General features: G+C 38.7%; 1 protein-coding gene across 4 annotated transcripts in view; it reads left to right on the forward strand.

Moving 5' to 3' along the window:
• cfap65 (cilia and flagella associated protein 65) overlaps window positions 1-16,357 on the forward strand; it is a 340,657-nt gene that overhangs the window by 39,303 nt on the left and 284,997 nt on the right. For all 4 annotated transcript variants that reach the window (XM_022246076.2, XM_022246058.2, XM_022246112.2 and 1 more), the window contains exons 3-4: window positions 449-587; window positions 11,507-11,637. In XM_022246076.2, coding sequence (XP_022101768.2) covers window positions 449-587; window positions 11,507-11,637 — 270 coding nt within the window. The remainder of the gene's footprint in view (window positions 1-448; window positions 588-11,506; window positions 11,638-16,357) is intronic.

Genomic DNA, 16,357 nt, shown 5'->3' on the forward strand with positions numbered 1-16,357 from the left:
CATGACATTGTCATGGAGTTTCAAAGAGTCAATGATGTGGTAATATACTGTACATGTGGGCTAAATCTTTAATCACCACCAGGATTAAGCATTTGTAAAAACCAACTAAGTAAATAACTGTTGGTTGTGGTGTCTTTTTTTTCAGTTGAAAGTAAAACCACACCATGGACAAGTGGGATATAGAATAATCCATCAGCAAGTAATCTTTCCTTGCCAGTGTTATAGATTTTTTCTAACCTCATCCTCATGTACGGATAGTGCCAAATTTGTGGTGTAAGAATATGGAGGGTGGTGTCCACACAGGACTTTATTTCCCAGTGCAGGTTACATGTACATACGATTTTCTGGTGAAATAAATCATAGTACCTTGTAATCACAGTACAGTTTAATACTGTATTTATCTGTGGCCGATGTGTTTAATATTGATTATTTGTTTTTGATTTTACAGCTCCCCAAGCAGTCGGTTCTTTTCTACACTTTATCCAGAGCCAATAATTCTGAGTACTGGTACAAGCTTCAGCCTACCCATCACCTTCCGACCACTTGAAAAAAATGTGTATTTGGACAAGATTGAATTCCAGACAACTGTAAGATCATTTTCTTTAGCTTCCTCTCTACCTTTTTTCAAATGTTCTATATTTGAAATTGCATGCAATTCTGTATTATAGTGTATATCAAATAGATAACCCACAAGCAAAGGGAAAACATAATGGCAGGTTCCTCAAAATATGGACGATTAAATAATGTTCAGCTTTGGGAGTTCATTTATCCTGAAGTGAACAGCAGTGAATTAATTCCCGATATCTGAAGAAATGAGGGAAGTCATGGTTGGTATCTGGAACAATGATGACCGTGCCCATCTCTCAACTTAATAATCGAAATTAATTCCCGAATTCTAGCATTTTTGATGGACATGAACAACCTATTGAAATCCTAGCAGTATGTAAATGTCACGTGACGTAGTTTCTCTGCAACAGTAGCGCCCGGCCAGGCCAGCTCATTAACTCGTCGCGTGCTCGAGTGCACACGGGCGTGCAGTTCGCAAACTTTTCGGCCCTTAGCAACGGCAGACTTGCCGTGAAAAAAAACGGACGTTACACGGAAGAACTGAAAGGAGCAATTTCTCTGCGTAAGTGTTTTTACCCATTGACTTTCTACACCTTTTCAAGCCACCATTTGGGTAATTTTCAGATGTTTGATCATCATCAAAGTTACAGACAACAAAGACCCTGATGAAAGAGTTTTGCTAAATTTATGATGTGATGATGATGTCATCACCTATTTTTAAATAGATTTTTGGATATTTCATCTAACCAATAGGTTTTGTACTCATTTTTCAACAGCCTGTCTTCAGCACTCTGGTCAATGTGACTTATTTCCTTCAATGTACACTTGAAGTCCCTCATGAAGTGAGGCTCCTCGGGAAAAATCATCAGAATCACATCATCAGGAGTCAAGTGACATGAGATTAAAGCTGCATTTTTTTTTCGTAGGTTTTGTGCACGTTTTTTCGGCTGAAGATTACTGAGGACAAAAGAGAAATCGTATATTTTACGCTGTGTTATTTGATTTGAAATATACCCAAGAGTTTAAATATCAAGTAATATTTCATAAAATGCTTTCAGTTTAAACGCAAATCACGTGACATCATCTTAAAGGAGCCTTCCATAGGTATTCTTAGCCCATTGACTTTGTACACATTTTCAAACCACCATTTTGGTAACTATGCGATGTTTGATCGTTATCAGAGTGATAGCCAACAAAGACCCTGATACAAAAATTATTGTAATTGGATGACATCATGATGACGTTATCATCTGATATATTATTGATTTTTTAATATTTCTTTAAGCCCATTGACTTTGTACACGTTTTCAAGCCACCACTTTGAATCCTTCGCGATATTTGATTGTTATTAATTAACAACAGAGACCCTAATACAAGAGTTATTGTAAATAAATGATGTCGTGATGATGTCATGAAATTATTTATTATTGATTTTTGGGTAATTCCAGAAATTAGGGGTCCAAAAGTGTGACACATGAGCAAAAATTTCAAAGTTACATTCTATTTGTTGTTTGTGTATCATTGGATATGACAAACTTCATATATCATTATTCTGCAACTGGATTTGGGAAACAGTGCATCAATTTCTAAATATCACATCTTAAACACAAAGCCATCATGCAAGTTGTCGTGCATAACTGGGACACTAAAACCACATCAAGCTACATTGTAGCAAATAATGCATTTCTTGGATGATTTTATATTCTTGTCATCATTTTCAAATCCACTCCCAGATACCTTTAAATAGTTAAAACCCCAGAAACACTCAGTCTTCCTAAGTTTGAAAAATACGCTACAGAAAAAAATGCACCTGCACACAAAACGGGTAAAATTCACATAAGAAGTAACTTGTTTTATTATAATAAAGCACAACTCATTTAAGCCAGTAATTCTTTAGCTTTAATACTTCACTTGTGTCATGTCAGTATGTAAGGCACAAGAGTGGTCATCTGACCTAGTTTTAATTATATCTGTGCATTTTTGTAGCCTGTCGCGCATAACTGGGACACCAAATATGTTGGTGTCCACGTCACAGTGTTGTATTCGAGTCCTTTTCTGAGTCAAATGAAGAAATGGTGACATGGTAACACAAAAATGGTGACATGCAAAGTGGTACAGTTAAAATCAAGTCCAAGTAACAAGACAGTGAAGTCAAAGTACATTATCTATTAAGGAAAACAGTAGTGTGAGTGTTTGGAACTTTGAGTGTACTAAAAATGGACAAGATTAGGAAAAATGACTTGGGTCCAAGTCCCTTTGCTTAATTTCTAAATTTCAGGTAAACGTCTTTCCAAACATTCTCACTGCTATTCCTTCTTAAAAATCAATGTGCTCAAATTTCACTGTCTTGTTACTTAGATTTGATTTAACTGTACCACTTTGTATTTTACCACTTTTGTGTGACTCGGAAAAGGACTTGAATACATTTACATGTACAACACTACTGTGTTACGCATGAAAGAAATCAGAATCTGACTGAAAACACATTTCCAGAAGCCATTCTTATAAACACACACTCAAAACCAATACATGTCATTTCATGAAAACAAGATCAAAATATTTCATGCTGTTTGGGGTCATTATCAAAGTTCATATGCACAAAGGAACAGGGGTGTCAGAGATACTGTACACGTCCCATCCTACAGGTGTACGTACTTGATAGGTGGCTCCTTTCTGAATGGTCTATGAACAAATTAAGGTTAAATGTACTCCCTGGAACTTCAAAATTTGACCTGCTCTTCTACTTTTAGTCACACTAGGTATGTTTTACAGATGGGGCTTTAACTGTTGCAGCAAACAAATGTCAGATTGACTGACGTTCTTAAGAATTAGAGTACTTTGCAGTTTAATGTTTTTGTTTTGACAGTAAGTAGCCTTGACAGTAAGTAGCCTTGACAGTACATGTATGTGAAATTTACAAGGAAATACCATGATGCTGTGCAGGACACATCTAATTTAAATCCACATTATGTACACGTAACTTAAAAGAAGAGGAAACACTCATTGAAAGTTTCTGAGATTGTGAAGGAGTTAGTTATTAACAAGGCTTTAATGTCGACATCACCATTGTGTAACATAATGGGCATGATGATTGCAAAGTTAATCAGAAAAATGCTTAAAATGAAAACAAATATCTCAGATTTCAAGGAGACTGTATAAATTTTCCAAGAGGCAGGTATCATTTTCAATTTGTAGATAAATCCAAACAAGTGTTTCCTCATTATGATAAATGAAAATCTTGATCCAAGTGTCAAATATAATGTAACTCGGAAATGAAATATTTCCACCCCACATTCATTTCCTCATACAAAAGATTTATTTCAGGGTGATTTGACCAGAAACAGAGGCAAAATCAACAGCATGTAATAAAAAGAGGACTTTGAACATGGTCAGCAGTGATAAACTCTGTTGGACCCCTGAAAACAGGAATCACCCCTTTCAATATTGATGCCCATTGACTTTGTACACGTTTTCAAGCCACAATTTGGGTAACTTTGAGATGTTTGATCATCATCAAAGTTACAGCCAACCAAGACCTTGATAAAAATTGTTGGCTTAATTTATGACGTCATGATGAAGTCATCAACATTTTTTTTTTTAAATTTTTTGAATATTTCGTTTTCCACTACAGATTTTGTAGATGTTTCTCAAGGCCAGTGTTCGGCGCTCTTGTCAATTTGATTGAATTATGTAATGTTCATGAAATGTTAAAGTTTACTATTCTGATAGTTTCAAAGTTATATAGTTTTTGAAATGCTTTCTCGAAAATGCCAAAACAGCCTGCAGTTGTTTTAACAACCGTCAAACCTCTAGTTTTTGTTTTTTTCATTCTCCAGAAATGCTTCACCGTCATTCGCATGTACTGTAGCTGTTCATTGTCAGTAAGCATAAATTCCACCCGACTTAACTAGTCTGCTGGCAATGACTCCACGCTCGATGAAGATAAACTTTTCTCTGGTCTCCCACCCTTTTCATTGTCACTTACCAGTGGTCTTTAAAAGTTTGGAGGAGATACAGTGGAACAGTTCTGGTTCTCTTTCCCCCGCCTTTTTTTTACGCACCAGTCAAATCCTGCTTTGCCTCTTCATCAATCTACACTGACAGCGCTTGGGAGATTGACCAGAGGGAATGTTGACACTCTTCCCATCCTCTCACCCTTCGCCTGGACCTTTATCTGATAAGCATATCTTCGGCCCAAAGATGAATTTCCCCCCCCCCAAAAAAAAAAACTGATACCTCTTACCATCAACACACACCCGGTTAACAGTTGAATCTGACGATGAACCCTCAACTACTGGTTTTTACTGGCTCTTCTAATCTTCATGGGGTACTCCTGTCCCTAAACTTCCAATTTTCACACTCAGGAGTGCTTTGGTTAGCACGTTAGTCACTTCACCAGATAAATTACTGAGGAGGTGCTCTTGTACTACGCCTTGGCCTCCTGAAAATTGGATGTTCCAATGAGCCGTAGGCTTTGAGACTAGCCTGAAGGTAACTCACATCTTCAAGTCAAAAACCCGTTAAGAGTCATCTGCTCTGATGGAAGGATTCACACGAGAGAACAGGCGCTACATCGCAGGGTGGTTGAGCCAGTCTCTTGGTACCCGACAGTCTACATGTTGTTGGCTCTGCCTTAATATGGTACATCTAGTTGCTATTATTCTGCGCCAGACTCCCAGCGATTCTGTCTGAAATAGCCGGGAAAAACTTCTGTTATTCAGACCATTAGACCTAATTCCTAAACCTCAGAGTTAATTGAGCCAGCTTCCTAGGGAAACATCAACACTGGAGTACAGAGTTCTCCATTTTCATGACATGAAGAGCAATGTGAACTCCAATTCTAATGCCGATTAGTGCAGTAACCGACTCTCTTCTGCGGGACCAAGTACTGCCATCGCCAATCGCATGTAGCCACTGGGTGTTGCCTCAGCTACCTACCTTTTTAAATTAACTTCTGTCCCTTAGACAACTCTGACTCCAGGTATCCTCTTCTTGGAAAGCATTTCAGTACAGCCGCCCTATGTGGCTTCCAATTGCTGCTACATTCCTGGATAGTGGTCTGTTGATGATATCCTCTACACATACATGTACTTTTGTTGGTGATAGTCCTACGGTGCCATTTTCATCCACGTTGTAGGTTACAATTCCAGGCTTTGTTCATTCTCCTCGTACTATTAGTGGCCCAGGAATCCAAGCTGAGAGGGAGTGTTCTTCTATCTTTACCCCTTAGGCTAAAGTTTCCCTTGGCTATTTGGATTTCCTCGATCGTTAGCATTATCTGTTCCAAATGGCTGATTTTCTCAGACATCAAACCTTGCCGCCCTATCACGATCCAAGACACTAGGTTTATAATACGCTCAATGTCGACATTTTTCATTAGTGTATGTTGGAAGTTATCTACATGGCTATATGCTAATAACACTACGACCATTTACGTCGGGTGACCCTTGCAATGCGTTGTGCAGAGGCGTACTGATTATACATGTACCCCCATTTGTTGAGATCTCAGGAATCAGTTCTGTGTCTACCTTCAGCTCTATTCGATATCTTTGAGTGTCCTCCTTTCATGGTCCGATACAGCTATTAAGTTTGGTATAGTGACTGGCCGTCTGGTCCAGGTAACCAATGTAGATGACACATTGTGTAGGTCACTTAGGAATGACACCTGTCGCAAGCTGAGATCTTACAGTCTGTCTTATAACTCTAATAAACGCGTAAGGATTGGTACAATTGCAACCATTGTTGTTTTACTCACACTCTGCATTTTGACAATGGAGTTCGTGAAATATATCGAGCTAGGTAAGTCTCTAGGTCTGCAGGGTAAGGAACTCGTAGACTTTGCGCAGGATAGGGAGTTGAAAGAAGAAAAGAAGAGAGAAAGACTAGAACAGGTAAATCACGAAAAGCTAGATAGAGAAGAAAAACTTGTTGAAGAAACGTCAGAAGACCGTGCTAAAGAAAGAGAGTACAACAAAGAGATGAAAGAATTAGAGCTGAAACCAGAAACGCAGCTGGCCGGTAGTAAAGGCAAATCGGAAACGAAAGTGAAAAAGCCAAAACTTCCTGCCTTTAAGGATGGCCGCGATGATATGGACGCGTAACTTAGGAGGTTTGAAAGATTTGCAAAGACTGCGAACTGGCCAAGGGGTGAATGGGCGCTTGCACTAAGTAGTTTGTTGACGGGCAAGGCGTTAGAAGTCTACTTGCATATGCCAGTTGAGAGGGCAATCGTATACAAAGAATTGAAAACAGCGCTGTTACATAGGTACATTCTTACAGAAGAAGGCTATCGCGTGAAATTTAGAAATGCTAAACGTGAGATTGGCGAAACGTTTTCACAATATTCAGCGAGGTTGGAAAGGTAATTGAACGTTGGGTTGAGTTAAATGAGTCAACCAAAACATATGACAGCTTATCAGATCTGCTTTTACGTGAGCAAATTATCTCTGGCTGTGGTAAGGACCTGCTCTGTACCTAAAAGAACGAAAACCTAGTACGCTTCAGAACACGGCGCTTCTAGCTGACAGATATGTCGAAGCGCATCGTAGACTGGAGAGTGAAAAGCCAGTTTGGAGATTTGTAAGTGATAGAGCACCAGATAAGTCCTGGGATCAGAATGTCACGAAATCCCTCACCGATCAACAAAGCCACGATGAAAAGCCAAGACAATTGTCACATCCCGGGTTACCCCCAACCCTGTGGACATAACCTTCGGCAGATATTTGCACTCTCTGGCAAAATAAGACACCGGATACAAGATCTTCTATTTTACGGAGACCAATTTACAAATTTATTATTGTTTTAAAAAAATATTTACAGTTTTGTTGATCTTACACGATATGAAATACGCTCAGGACTTACGGGGTTTTCAACGCAGTAGGTGCACAACTTAAATTTAACGTAAAAATTCTAAAGGATCCTTTTGTCACTGCAGCAATGACTGGTTCACGTTTTGGCCAGGAACTCTCGGGCTGTCTCACCGCAGAGTAGCCTTCAGGTACCAGCCTGACTCTCTCTCGTACAGCGGTCTTGACTTGACCCCGAGTCCTGAGTTGTTCCTCGAGTTTCTGGCCAGCCCTTGGATCGGACTGCTAGTCAAGTACCCACGAAGAACCAGGTTGCGTAGATGCCTGGTTCTTGGGAAATCTTGCGTCTCAAGTAGTTTTTTTTTTCACCTTGCGTATCGGTCGGAACTTATCTTCACCGATACACTAGCTTCCAATCATTAATGGAACGTATCTTCACCGATACACTAGCTTCCAATCATTAAGTTCTTTGGCACAACTGGCTGGATTCTCGCAGTTTCAAACTCAATTACAGCAAAATCATTGAGGCTGGCAAGACGTGCCCTCTCCTCGGACTCTCCGATGCAAGTTCCCTTTACACCCCGAAAATTGTTTAAAACCCCGCCAAATTTCTACCTGGGACACCCTCAATCCTTTTGTTGTGTGATAGCTAGATACTGGTAGTGCGTCCTCGCCCTCCCACTGTCCATTGATTCAGTGCTACTCTGCATATGTATTGGAATCTGTGTAGGTTGCAGGCAGTAAACTCTTCCCCCCTCCCCCACCTAGAGTAGGTTGAGTCTATTACTGCATACCTACCAGATTACCAATCTCCCTCCCTCTTCCCCACTTGGCTTCGGCACACTTTGCATATGGAAAAAAAGGTAGAAAATGGCGGCAGCCTTCGTGGGGGTCGAGTGAGTGAGGGCGCTCTGCTGGTGATCAAAAATTTAGTGAAAATGGAAGGAATGGACTTAGGAAATAATGCATATGTATCGATAATCTGGTAGGTGTGCAGTAGTAGACTCAACCCACTTTAGGTGGGGGAGAGATAACTGGATACAAGGTATGTACTCCGAAAACTACTGTTCATACATCTGCCAATTCATGTAAACAAAATTCATATACATGATGTGCATGTGGATACATGTATCTATACATGTACATAGAAGTACATGTGCACACGTGAGGTGCACATGTTGTGCGTTCATCCACTTGTTTATAGAGCTGTGTGGTTGTAATGCTTAATTCTGTTAGGTCCTCTTGCGAGCACTACACGTATAACGGAAATCTACTGTATAATTTGCAGGCCTTGGAGTACATCTTGATTATTAACCTTTGTTTTCTTTGGGCCAGTGTGTTTCTCGCGGATCCGGATCACAGTAAGTGATCCGTCATTGGTTCACTGACCTCAAAACCCGCCTGATGGATGGAGCGAACCAGCAGTGGGATCACTGATTGAGATCCAGATCCGTGTAAAACGAAGTGACCTATTAGGTGGCAATGTTTCTGTTATCTTGGTCACAGGTGATAACAACTGATGATAAATGAAGAACCAATGATTTTCCAGAATCACAGAAAATGGATGGAATTTGCGGAATCAACACTGTGAAACGGAATCCACTGCTTGAAATGGAACTTGCAAAATTTCCCTCTAAGAATGGCCTAAAAAGTACAGAAAACTTTCTGCAAAGGACAAAAAATAAATACCTATCAAACCCTTTTCAAATGCTTGCTTTTAATGAACGAATTATGCGAAACATGCTAAATTGCACCACTCCACCACATGACTGGGTCATTTGTGCCTCGCCGGTGCCGATACTTGTGAGTGCTATGGCAAGCGTGAGCTGCATGTGTGCAGCGGCAGCCGGCCCGGCACAGAATATCGGTGCAGTACGGTACATTGTGTATGCACATTGTATATGTACATATACACGCATTAGCCATTCACACACGCACCATACTAGCAATGAAATCAAGGCACAAACAAGTTCTTACTCACACGTATGACTCTTTCACGTGTGGGGAATTTAGTCTGTGAATCTGCATGGACGCCTTGAGACAAGGCTAGTACCGCATGGGGAAAGATGAAACCGCAGCAGCAAAACGGGAAACTAATTACATATTTCTTGAATTAAATGAAACCTAGTAAGTTTGGTGTACCATAGCTGAATGGGCCCTCGGAAGTGTTCAATAAAGAGTGAAGTTTTCAGTCACAAACATACATTTTAAGGCTCAGATTTAATGTAACTTTCTGAATTTTGTTGCACAACTGCCACATAAAATGGCGGGTTGATGTCCAACATTAACATATTGTGATCAACGACTGTTACATGCAAGACCTACTCTGTGACCACTGTACACGTACATGTATGTAATCTTAATGTATACACAAGGAGTGGCACATGAATTGTCCGTTGATTAATCTAAGCAAGTTTTTGGCGATCGCACGCCAGTGTGAAATCAAGGGTTGGGGTGTGCAGTATTTATTGTCTGTTTTGTTTTTTTTAATTTTCACTACAGTAATTTAAAAAAAGGTTGGAAACAATGCAAAGTATTTCCAAACAATATTGTTATTTTTGTTTCTTTTCTTTCTTTCTTTTTTGGGGGGGCGATGTGGTTGGGCAAATGGTTTCCATGCATAGTTTAAACTTGCTCTCCTATTTCATGCTTACGAAGATATGAAACCGAATTTGAATTTTTAAAGTATAATTTGGGATTTGGCAAAATGGAAAATACCCATTTTTGAAACAGAAAATCAATGATTAGTCATATCAAAGGAGATAAATGCACTCTTGAGGTTCTTCCCATTGTGTGATCTCTTGCAGAGAGGATGGATCTTGTTTGAGTGAACAAACCCATTGCAGCACTAGTGCAAGAATGAGTTCCAAATCAAATCTAGCTAATCATAAGGCAGTATGAAAAACATTCTTATCCACTGTTCCAGACCATGACACAACACTGAGTTCAAGATAAGTACAAGCAGTTAGGAATGTCGTCATGGCTCATTTACATGACAACTGGTGCAGAAAAAAACAACAAAAAACCAGACTCTACACCCTCTAGCGTTCATTGGGACAATTGACATTACCTTGGAAAACCTACAATTCTTTCAACTACTCTACAGTTTAAATTCCACCTAAAATTACGACTAACCTTGGCATACAAAGTCCACACGATTACAACGAAGCAGATGACTTACCAGCAAATGAGCCCAACATCATCGGAAATGATCACATCCAGTATACTTAACATGCCTGAACAATAAAGGGTGCTGTTCGTTTTTGCTCTGAACAATGTTAATTTCTAGCTGAAGAAGGCTTAGAAGGTTGATTTCCTTGACACAATGATGAATTTACAACTTTTCTTCTTTATTAGTTTTGTAGCCAAACAATCAGTCAATCAATTTATGGATAGACTAGACATTTTTGCACTGGCCATTTACAGCCCATTGTAAAAATGCGTCATCAAATGTACATGTGTGTCAATGTGTATTTTTCCTTTTTGGTGCTTCTACATAATTTACTGTAAATAGTCAATGCAAATTTCTGCACTCTATTCAAAATTTTTCAAAAGCAAATTTATGTCAATTGAAAGAGTGTCAAGCAGCTACAAAATGATGCACAGTTTCTCTCTGAAGATAGAAGTTGTTTTTGAAAAGCAGGGTATTTTTGTTGACATTTTGCCCGACTTTTACAAGTCTACCTTTCTTTTAAAAAAAAACAAAGGTACATACTTTATTGGAATATATATTAATTTATAATACATAAATACAATAATACATTATACATAAATTTTTTGGGGGTGAAAATCATCCTATTAGACACTCCTTAACTGAGTAAAAGCATAATATCAAGGAATAAAATTTATGAAATGTCTGGTTCTTAAACCACAGTGAACTCTCACAACAAACATTGATATTTCCAATTTTGGTATACCTACATGTATTACTAGTTCATTTTCTAATTTCTGAGAGTGATGAATTAAATGCAAATGACCTGCCAAACAAAGAGCAATAGTTTGAAATCAATTCCGTGATGTTTCCATGTCAAATAACAAAGGTCAGATTTAACAGGGACACACAAATGTCACACTTTTGGACCCAAAATTTCTGAAATTACCCATTTTACCCATTGCATTTAATGTTCTTTCAGGAAGGAGTTTTTGACATTCCAATTCAAGCAGTGCTACCTCAGCATGATCTTTCACTACCAGAGCACCTGGACTTTGGCATGTGTGCTTCAATGCACAATCTTCAGAAGACATTTGAGCTGCACAATATAAGGTATTTTATTGACGTTTTGGCTGTTTTTTTTTCTTTTTTGTTCTTAGCTTTTTCATCACTGATACAAGTGCAGATACTTTCCGTGTCATTTATATTCAGAGCAAAGCAACGTATATTTATTTGCCACCACATGCACTGTGAAAATCTGCTCAGTTAAAATAACCGTTTTTTAGTTAAACTTTGGACATCACATGTAGTCAAATTATTTTACTCTGCTGCTTCTCAGTTAAAACAAAACCTCTTGGGTCAAATGGGGGTTGTTTTGGGTCATGTTTATGTATGCAGCTTCAGACTTGCTCATTAACTCTGCGGTCACTTTTGTGGTGTTTATTTTCCCACGGCCTGGTGAGCTTTTTGGTTAAAACAGGGTTTTGCCGGGCAAACTGACATTAATCCTTCTGTGGCTGACTTGGTCATGTGCCTGCTGATAATCAGTCTGAATATACAATACTCCATTGAACCTTGTCCCAATACACAACAATTTGTTATTTACAAGCAGTGCAGAGTTGCATGGATAATCATTTGGCCCATTTTTATGTATGTTCATGTATTAGTTTGATAAAAACTCGTATTTACCTGTATATTTCATGTGGGATGTACTGTACATGTATGTACATGTACGTATTTCCAAGTCACTCTGCTGCTTTCGGCATCTTTGTGCAGTGGGTACATGTAGGTAGGTATGCAGCGCTCTGCATTGGCTACACACATGAGTAAATGCAGTTGAATGAATATTTTATCTTCATGGTGTGGCTGTCCTCACTGTGCACCAAGTATGTCATCAGTGGTAATCTTGCAACATTTTTTTACATGGCTGCTGCAGGATGTTTTTTGGTAAAGCACAACATTCTTCTTGATAATTTTCCAGAGAAACTTTTGTCTTTCCTGTCATGTGTCTGTATTGATTTGATTCCCCTACAATAATACGTGAGGGTAAAATGAATAGAGTTTTTGTAGCAAAAGAGATTAAAGTTAGAGAAAAAAGTCATGACCTCAGTCGCCTTGTCTCCCTAAAAAATTTGGTGGGGGGGCGCTGCTAATGTTTTTGCCATGACATGTTGCCTGGCCTCCAGGCAGCTGGGACTAGTTTCAGGAAGTGACTGGACAAGATTGAAAACTCGATCCTCCTTTACAATTAGGAAAAGCGGTCGGAAAAAATGTCTGACAACCAATTTTATTCTGCCATTGCAAGCAGTTGGTGTGACATTTACCGTGGTTACATAAAAGCACTATTGCAGTATCAATGTCAGATCATTGACATAAAATAGGAAACATTATGGTGTCACATTCTTGAACATTAATAACATAATAAACAAATTTAAAAAAACATTGGGTTCACGATGTACATGATCAGTTTGCTGTGCATATAGCAACATGTCAACATGTGTCGTGAATGGTAGGAGATGCTGCATTATGTGCATCAATCATCCTGTAAACGTGCCCATACACTCCATATTAGGTCATGGTGTCAATGAAAGTTAAAATGCCATTGGCTGATATTTTGTCCCCTGATGACCTCACTCTTTCAAAAGACTTTCTTTCAAGTCTGCATACATAGTGGTATGGTAGAAGCCTCCATGCTGGAACAAACATAACCTAGTGCAACTTCCTCAGATGGATGCTGTTGCTGCATGTGATTAGAGACAGTGGTCAATGGCACCTTGACATGAAGAATATTTGTAAAGAGTAAGCAGTTTCCCTCACAATAGATACAATGATAAATATCTAAACAATTCAGAGTATAATAAAAAAGGTTTCATTGATTATATTAAAATAATAATCTCTATGATGCTAATCAGGAGACTGAAAGGATTTGAAAAAGACCAAATTATTTGGTTTGCATTTTGTACGTCCTTCAAAAAGCAGTATCATTTTTATAACCTGAGCGAAGGCACAGCGAACCGTGAACAAATTGACCATTGTGGCTTCCAACATGAAAGGCGAGAACATACATGTATGCTACGCGGGTAATGTCTTTCATTATGCATTAGCCGTGTTCTAGAATTTTATAGGTTAATCTTTTTCTGCTGGTTTTCAAAGAAAGCATGAAGAACAAAAGCTCCCCGGGTCCAAGTCAACTTCACGATCAGTCTTCTACACACATCATAGAGTGTGGGTACCTGTAACTGAATACTCATTGTCTTACGTCTTGAACTAGATGCAAATGCAAAGCTAAATACATTTTGTGCAGGTACTATACGTTGTGGACTTAAACAAAATTTACACCTGTCATGTGCCTAAAAGTACTGTACTACACGTAGTACATGTACATTATTGCTTGTGTACGATAAGGGTACATATGGAGACAAAAACAAGTGTACAAAAAGAGCACAAATACACTCTTCATGTATGAAAACAGCTGGACTAGAGTCTGAGCTGGTGTCACACGGTTGTTGGTTTAATGCTGTACTGCTGTACAGGTGATCGGCCAGGGATCTGGAGTTCTGTTGTGTCAGTCAGGCCCATTCCTGTGCCTTAAGGTTTGTACACATACCGGTACGCTATGTTTTGTTCAATTTGTTGGACGAGCCACCCTAATATTCAGACTTATATTATAAGCTAGGATAATTTATTTCATTTCATTTCATTTCATAAATTAGTTTATTTCATTCTTATCGTGGCCCAAGCTAAATTACAAGAATGTTACATATTATAATTAAAATACACGGAAAATATATTAAAAGTACATGTACAGCAAAAAAAAAACAGGCAAAAAAATATTAATCACAATTATAATTATTAGAACTAATAAACAATTAAACAAGTAAAATAGTTCAAACCTACATGTACATCGGCGGGTTGAACTGAGTTTCATTTTTCTGTTGTTACATGAATCCCATAAGCCACAAGAAGGCCTGTGCAGATTCTCTAAATGTGAATTTAACTTTTTTTAAAATAGTCCCATTTTATTTTATATTATTCTATTAGTCCTTCAGGGTAGCAAGAAATAGAATGAGAGTTATGCAACTCCCCGACATGAGTATTTTTCCTTTAACTCCTTGATGACCAGAACTTTTATCTGAAAGCGGACTCCAAGAATTCCAGCCTTACTTGGCCATGAAGGCCACCTGCCAAACGGCAAATTCTTGGTTTGTGGCCGTGCGTGCTCTGCACGCTTTAAATTACACAGTGAAAAGGCTCATTGTTCGGTGGCATGTTGCTCTACTCACTCTTCCACATTCCTGTTGCCTCTTTTAAAAGTGGGACTATTGTGAAGCTGGTGATTATGATGCAAATTCGGCCTTTTCATTTCTTGGCAATACACAAAGGCCAATCACCATATATACAAGAGTCAGGGTATGTCTTCCTTCACCGTGTTCGCTCGAGCGTGGGCTGAGAATAATAGCTGAAACACGGGCTGAGGATCTCAATTTTTTACCGTGGCTCTTATTGTCATCTGTTGCAAAGGGGTTAAGGAGGAATAAGGTTATCAGTTTGTTTACACTGAGACAAAGACTCAGCAAATTTATAACAATGTGCCTGCCGACATCAGCAACGGTTTCAATGCCACATGTTTCCATAGTGTCCTGATACAAATCATAATTATTACCAAGCATAATGTTACTGGTACACGCTCTTTTGTGCAACTTTTCTAAAATGTGAACGTGATCTTTGAAGTTAAGAATTCTACACAACGTCAGCATATTCTATCGTGGGCCTGACATAACCTTTATAAACAACTGTCAATTCATCTGTTTCAAGACCAAATTTTTAAAGTGCGCGTAACATGTATAAAGGTCTGTTTGTTTTCTTAACAAACATCACTAATCTGGAGATCCCACTTCAAGTCGTTTTGAATCGTGACTCCAAGGACCTTTGCTGAAGACACGAAGCAAGTGGGATATGATCAATAGTAAATGCTGGTATGGGCGGATTTCTCTTGAAGCAGATTAGAAGAGCCTGACAGTTAGATGGATTTAAACATAAGTTTTTATCTTAACTCCACTCAACAAAGTGATCTAATTCAATTTGAAGGTTACCAGTGACAGAACTAGGACAATTCTCGGCTAAAGTTAAATCCTCTACATATTTCCAAATACCAACAGTATTATCTGGTGAAAAATTGTTGATGAAGCACTAAAATCCAATGGGACCAATTTTGCTACAGTCAGCGCGCAGCACACCAAAAAGAGCTTTCGTTTATTTGCTGTGTATGCACAACTGGGTCGGTTATGCATATTAAATGAGATTGGCGGTCAAATTTTGAGTTAAGCAGAAACTTAAAAAGAAAACATTCAAATGCTGTGATAAAATGGACTCATTTGCTTTTCTAATGTTGGTTTGGAGAAACATGATGTCTGAAAAAATGTTGTTACTGTAATGAATTTGTGGTCATTGAAAATGCCAATTTTTCTTCTGAACGCGATCCAGCAGAATGAACTTACAATTTGTCAAAAAGCTACATCTTTCATCTTATCTCTCATCACAGAAATATCTGCCAAATCTGCTCGAAACAGTCAGTTTCACCTAAGAAATTTTGAATCTCAAGAAGAATCAACTCATGAAAATCTTCATTGTACGAGTACGTGTACAACATAAGTGTGTGTGTTTGATTGGTCAAACCGTGGGCAACCCCCACTCATTGACCAATCCAGCACAGCCATACTGATGCACAAGGAATTTCTTATGACGGGTATCCTACTTCGCGCATGATTATCGCACCTCTTAGTACATTCACATGGGTGCCTGAATAAAACAATAGACCGGTTTATATGTCTCA

Source organism: Acanthaster planci, linkage group LG03, assembly GCF_054643075.1.
Source record: "Acanthaster planci isolate LZ-2023a linkage group LG03, COTS_SCS, whole genome shotgun sequence".
Classification (NCBI taxonomy): Eukaryota; Metazoa; Echinodermata; class Asteroidea; order Valvatida; family Acanthasteridae; genus Acanthaster; species Acanthaster planci.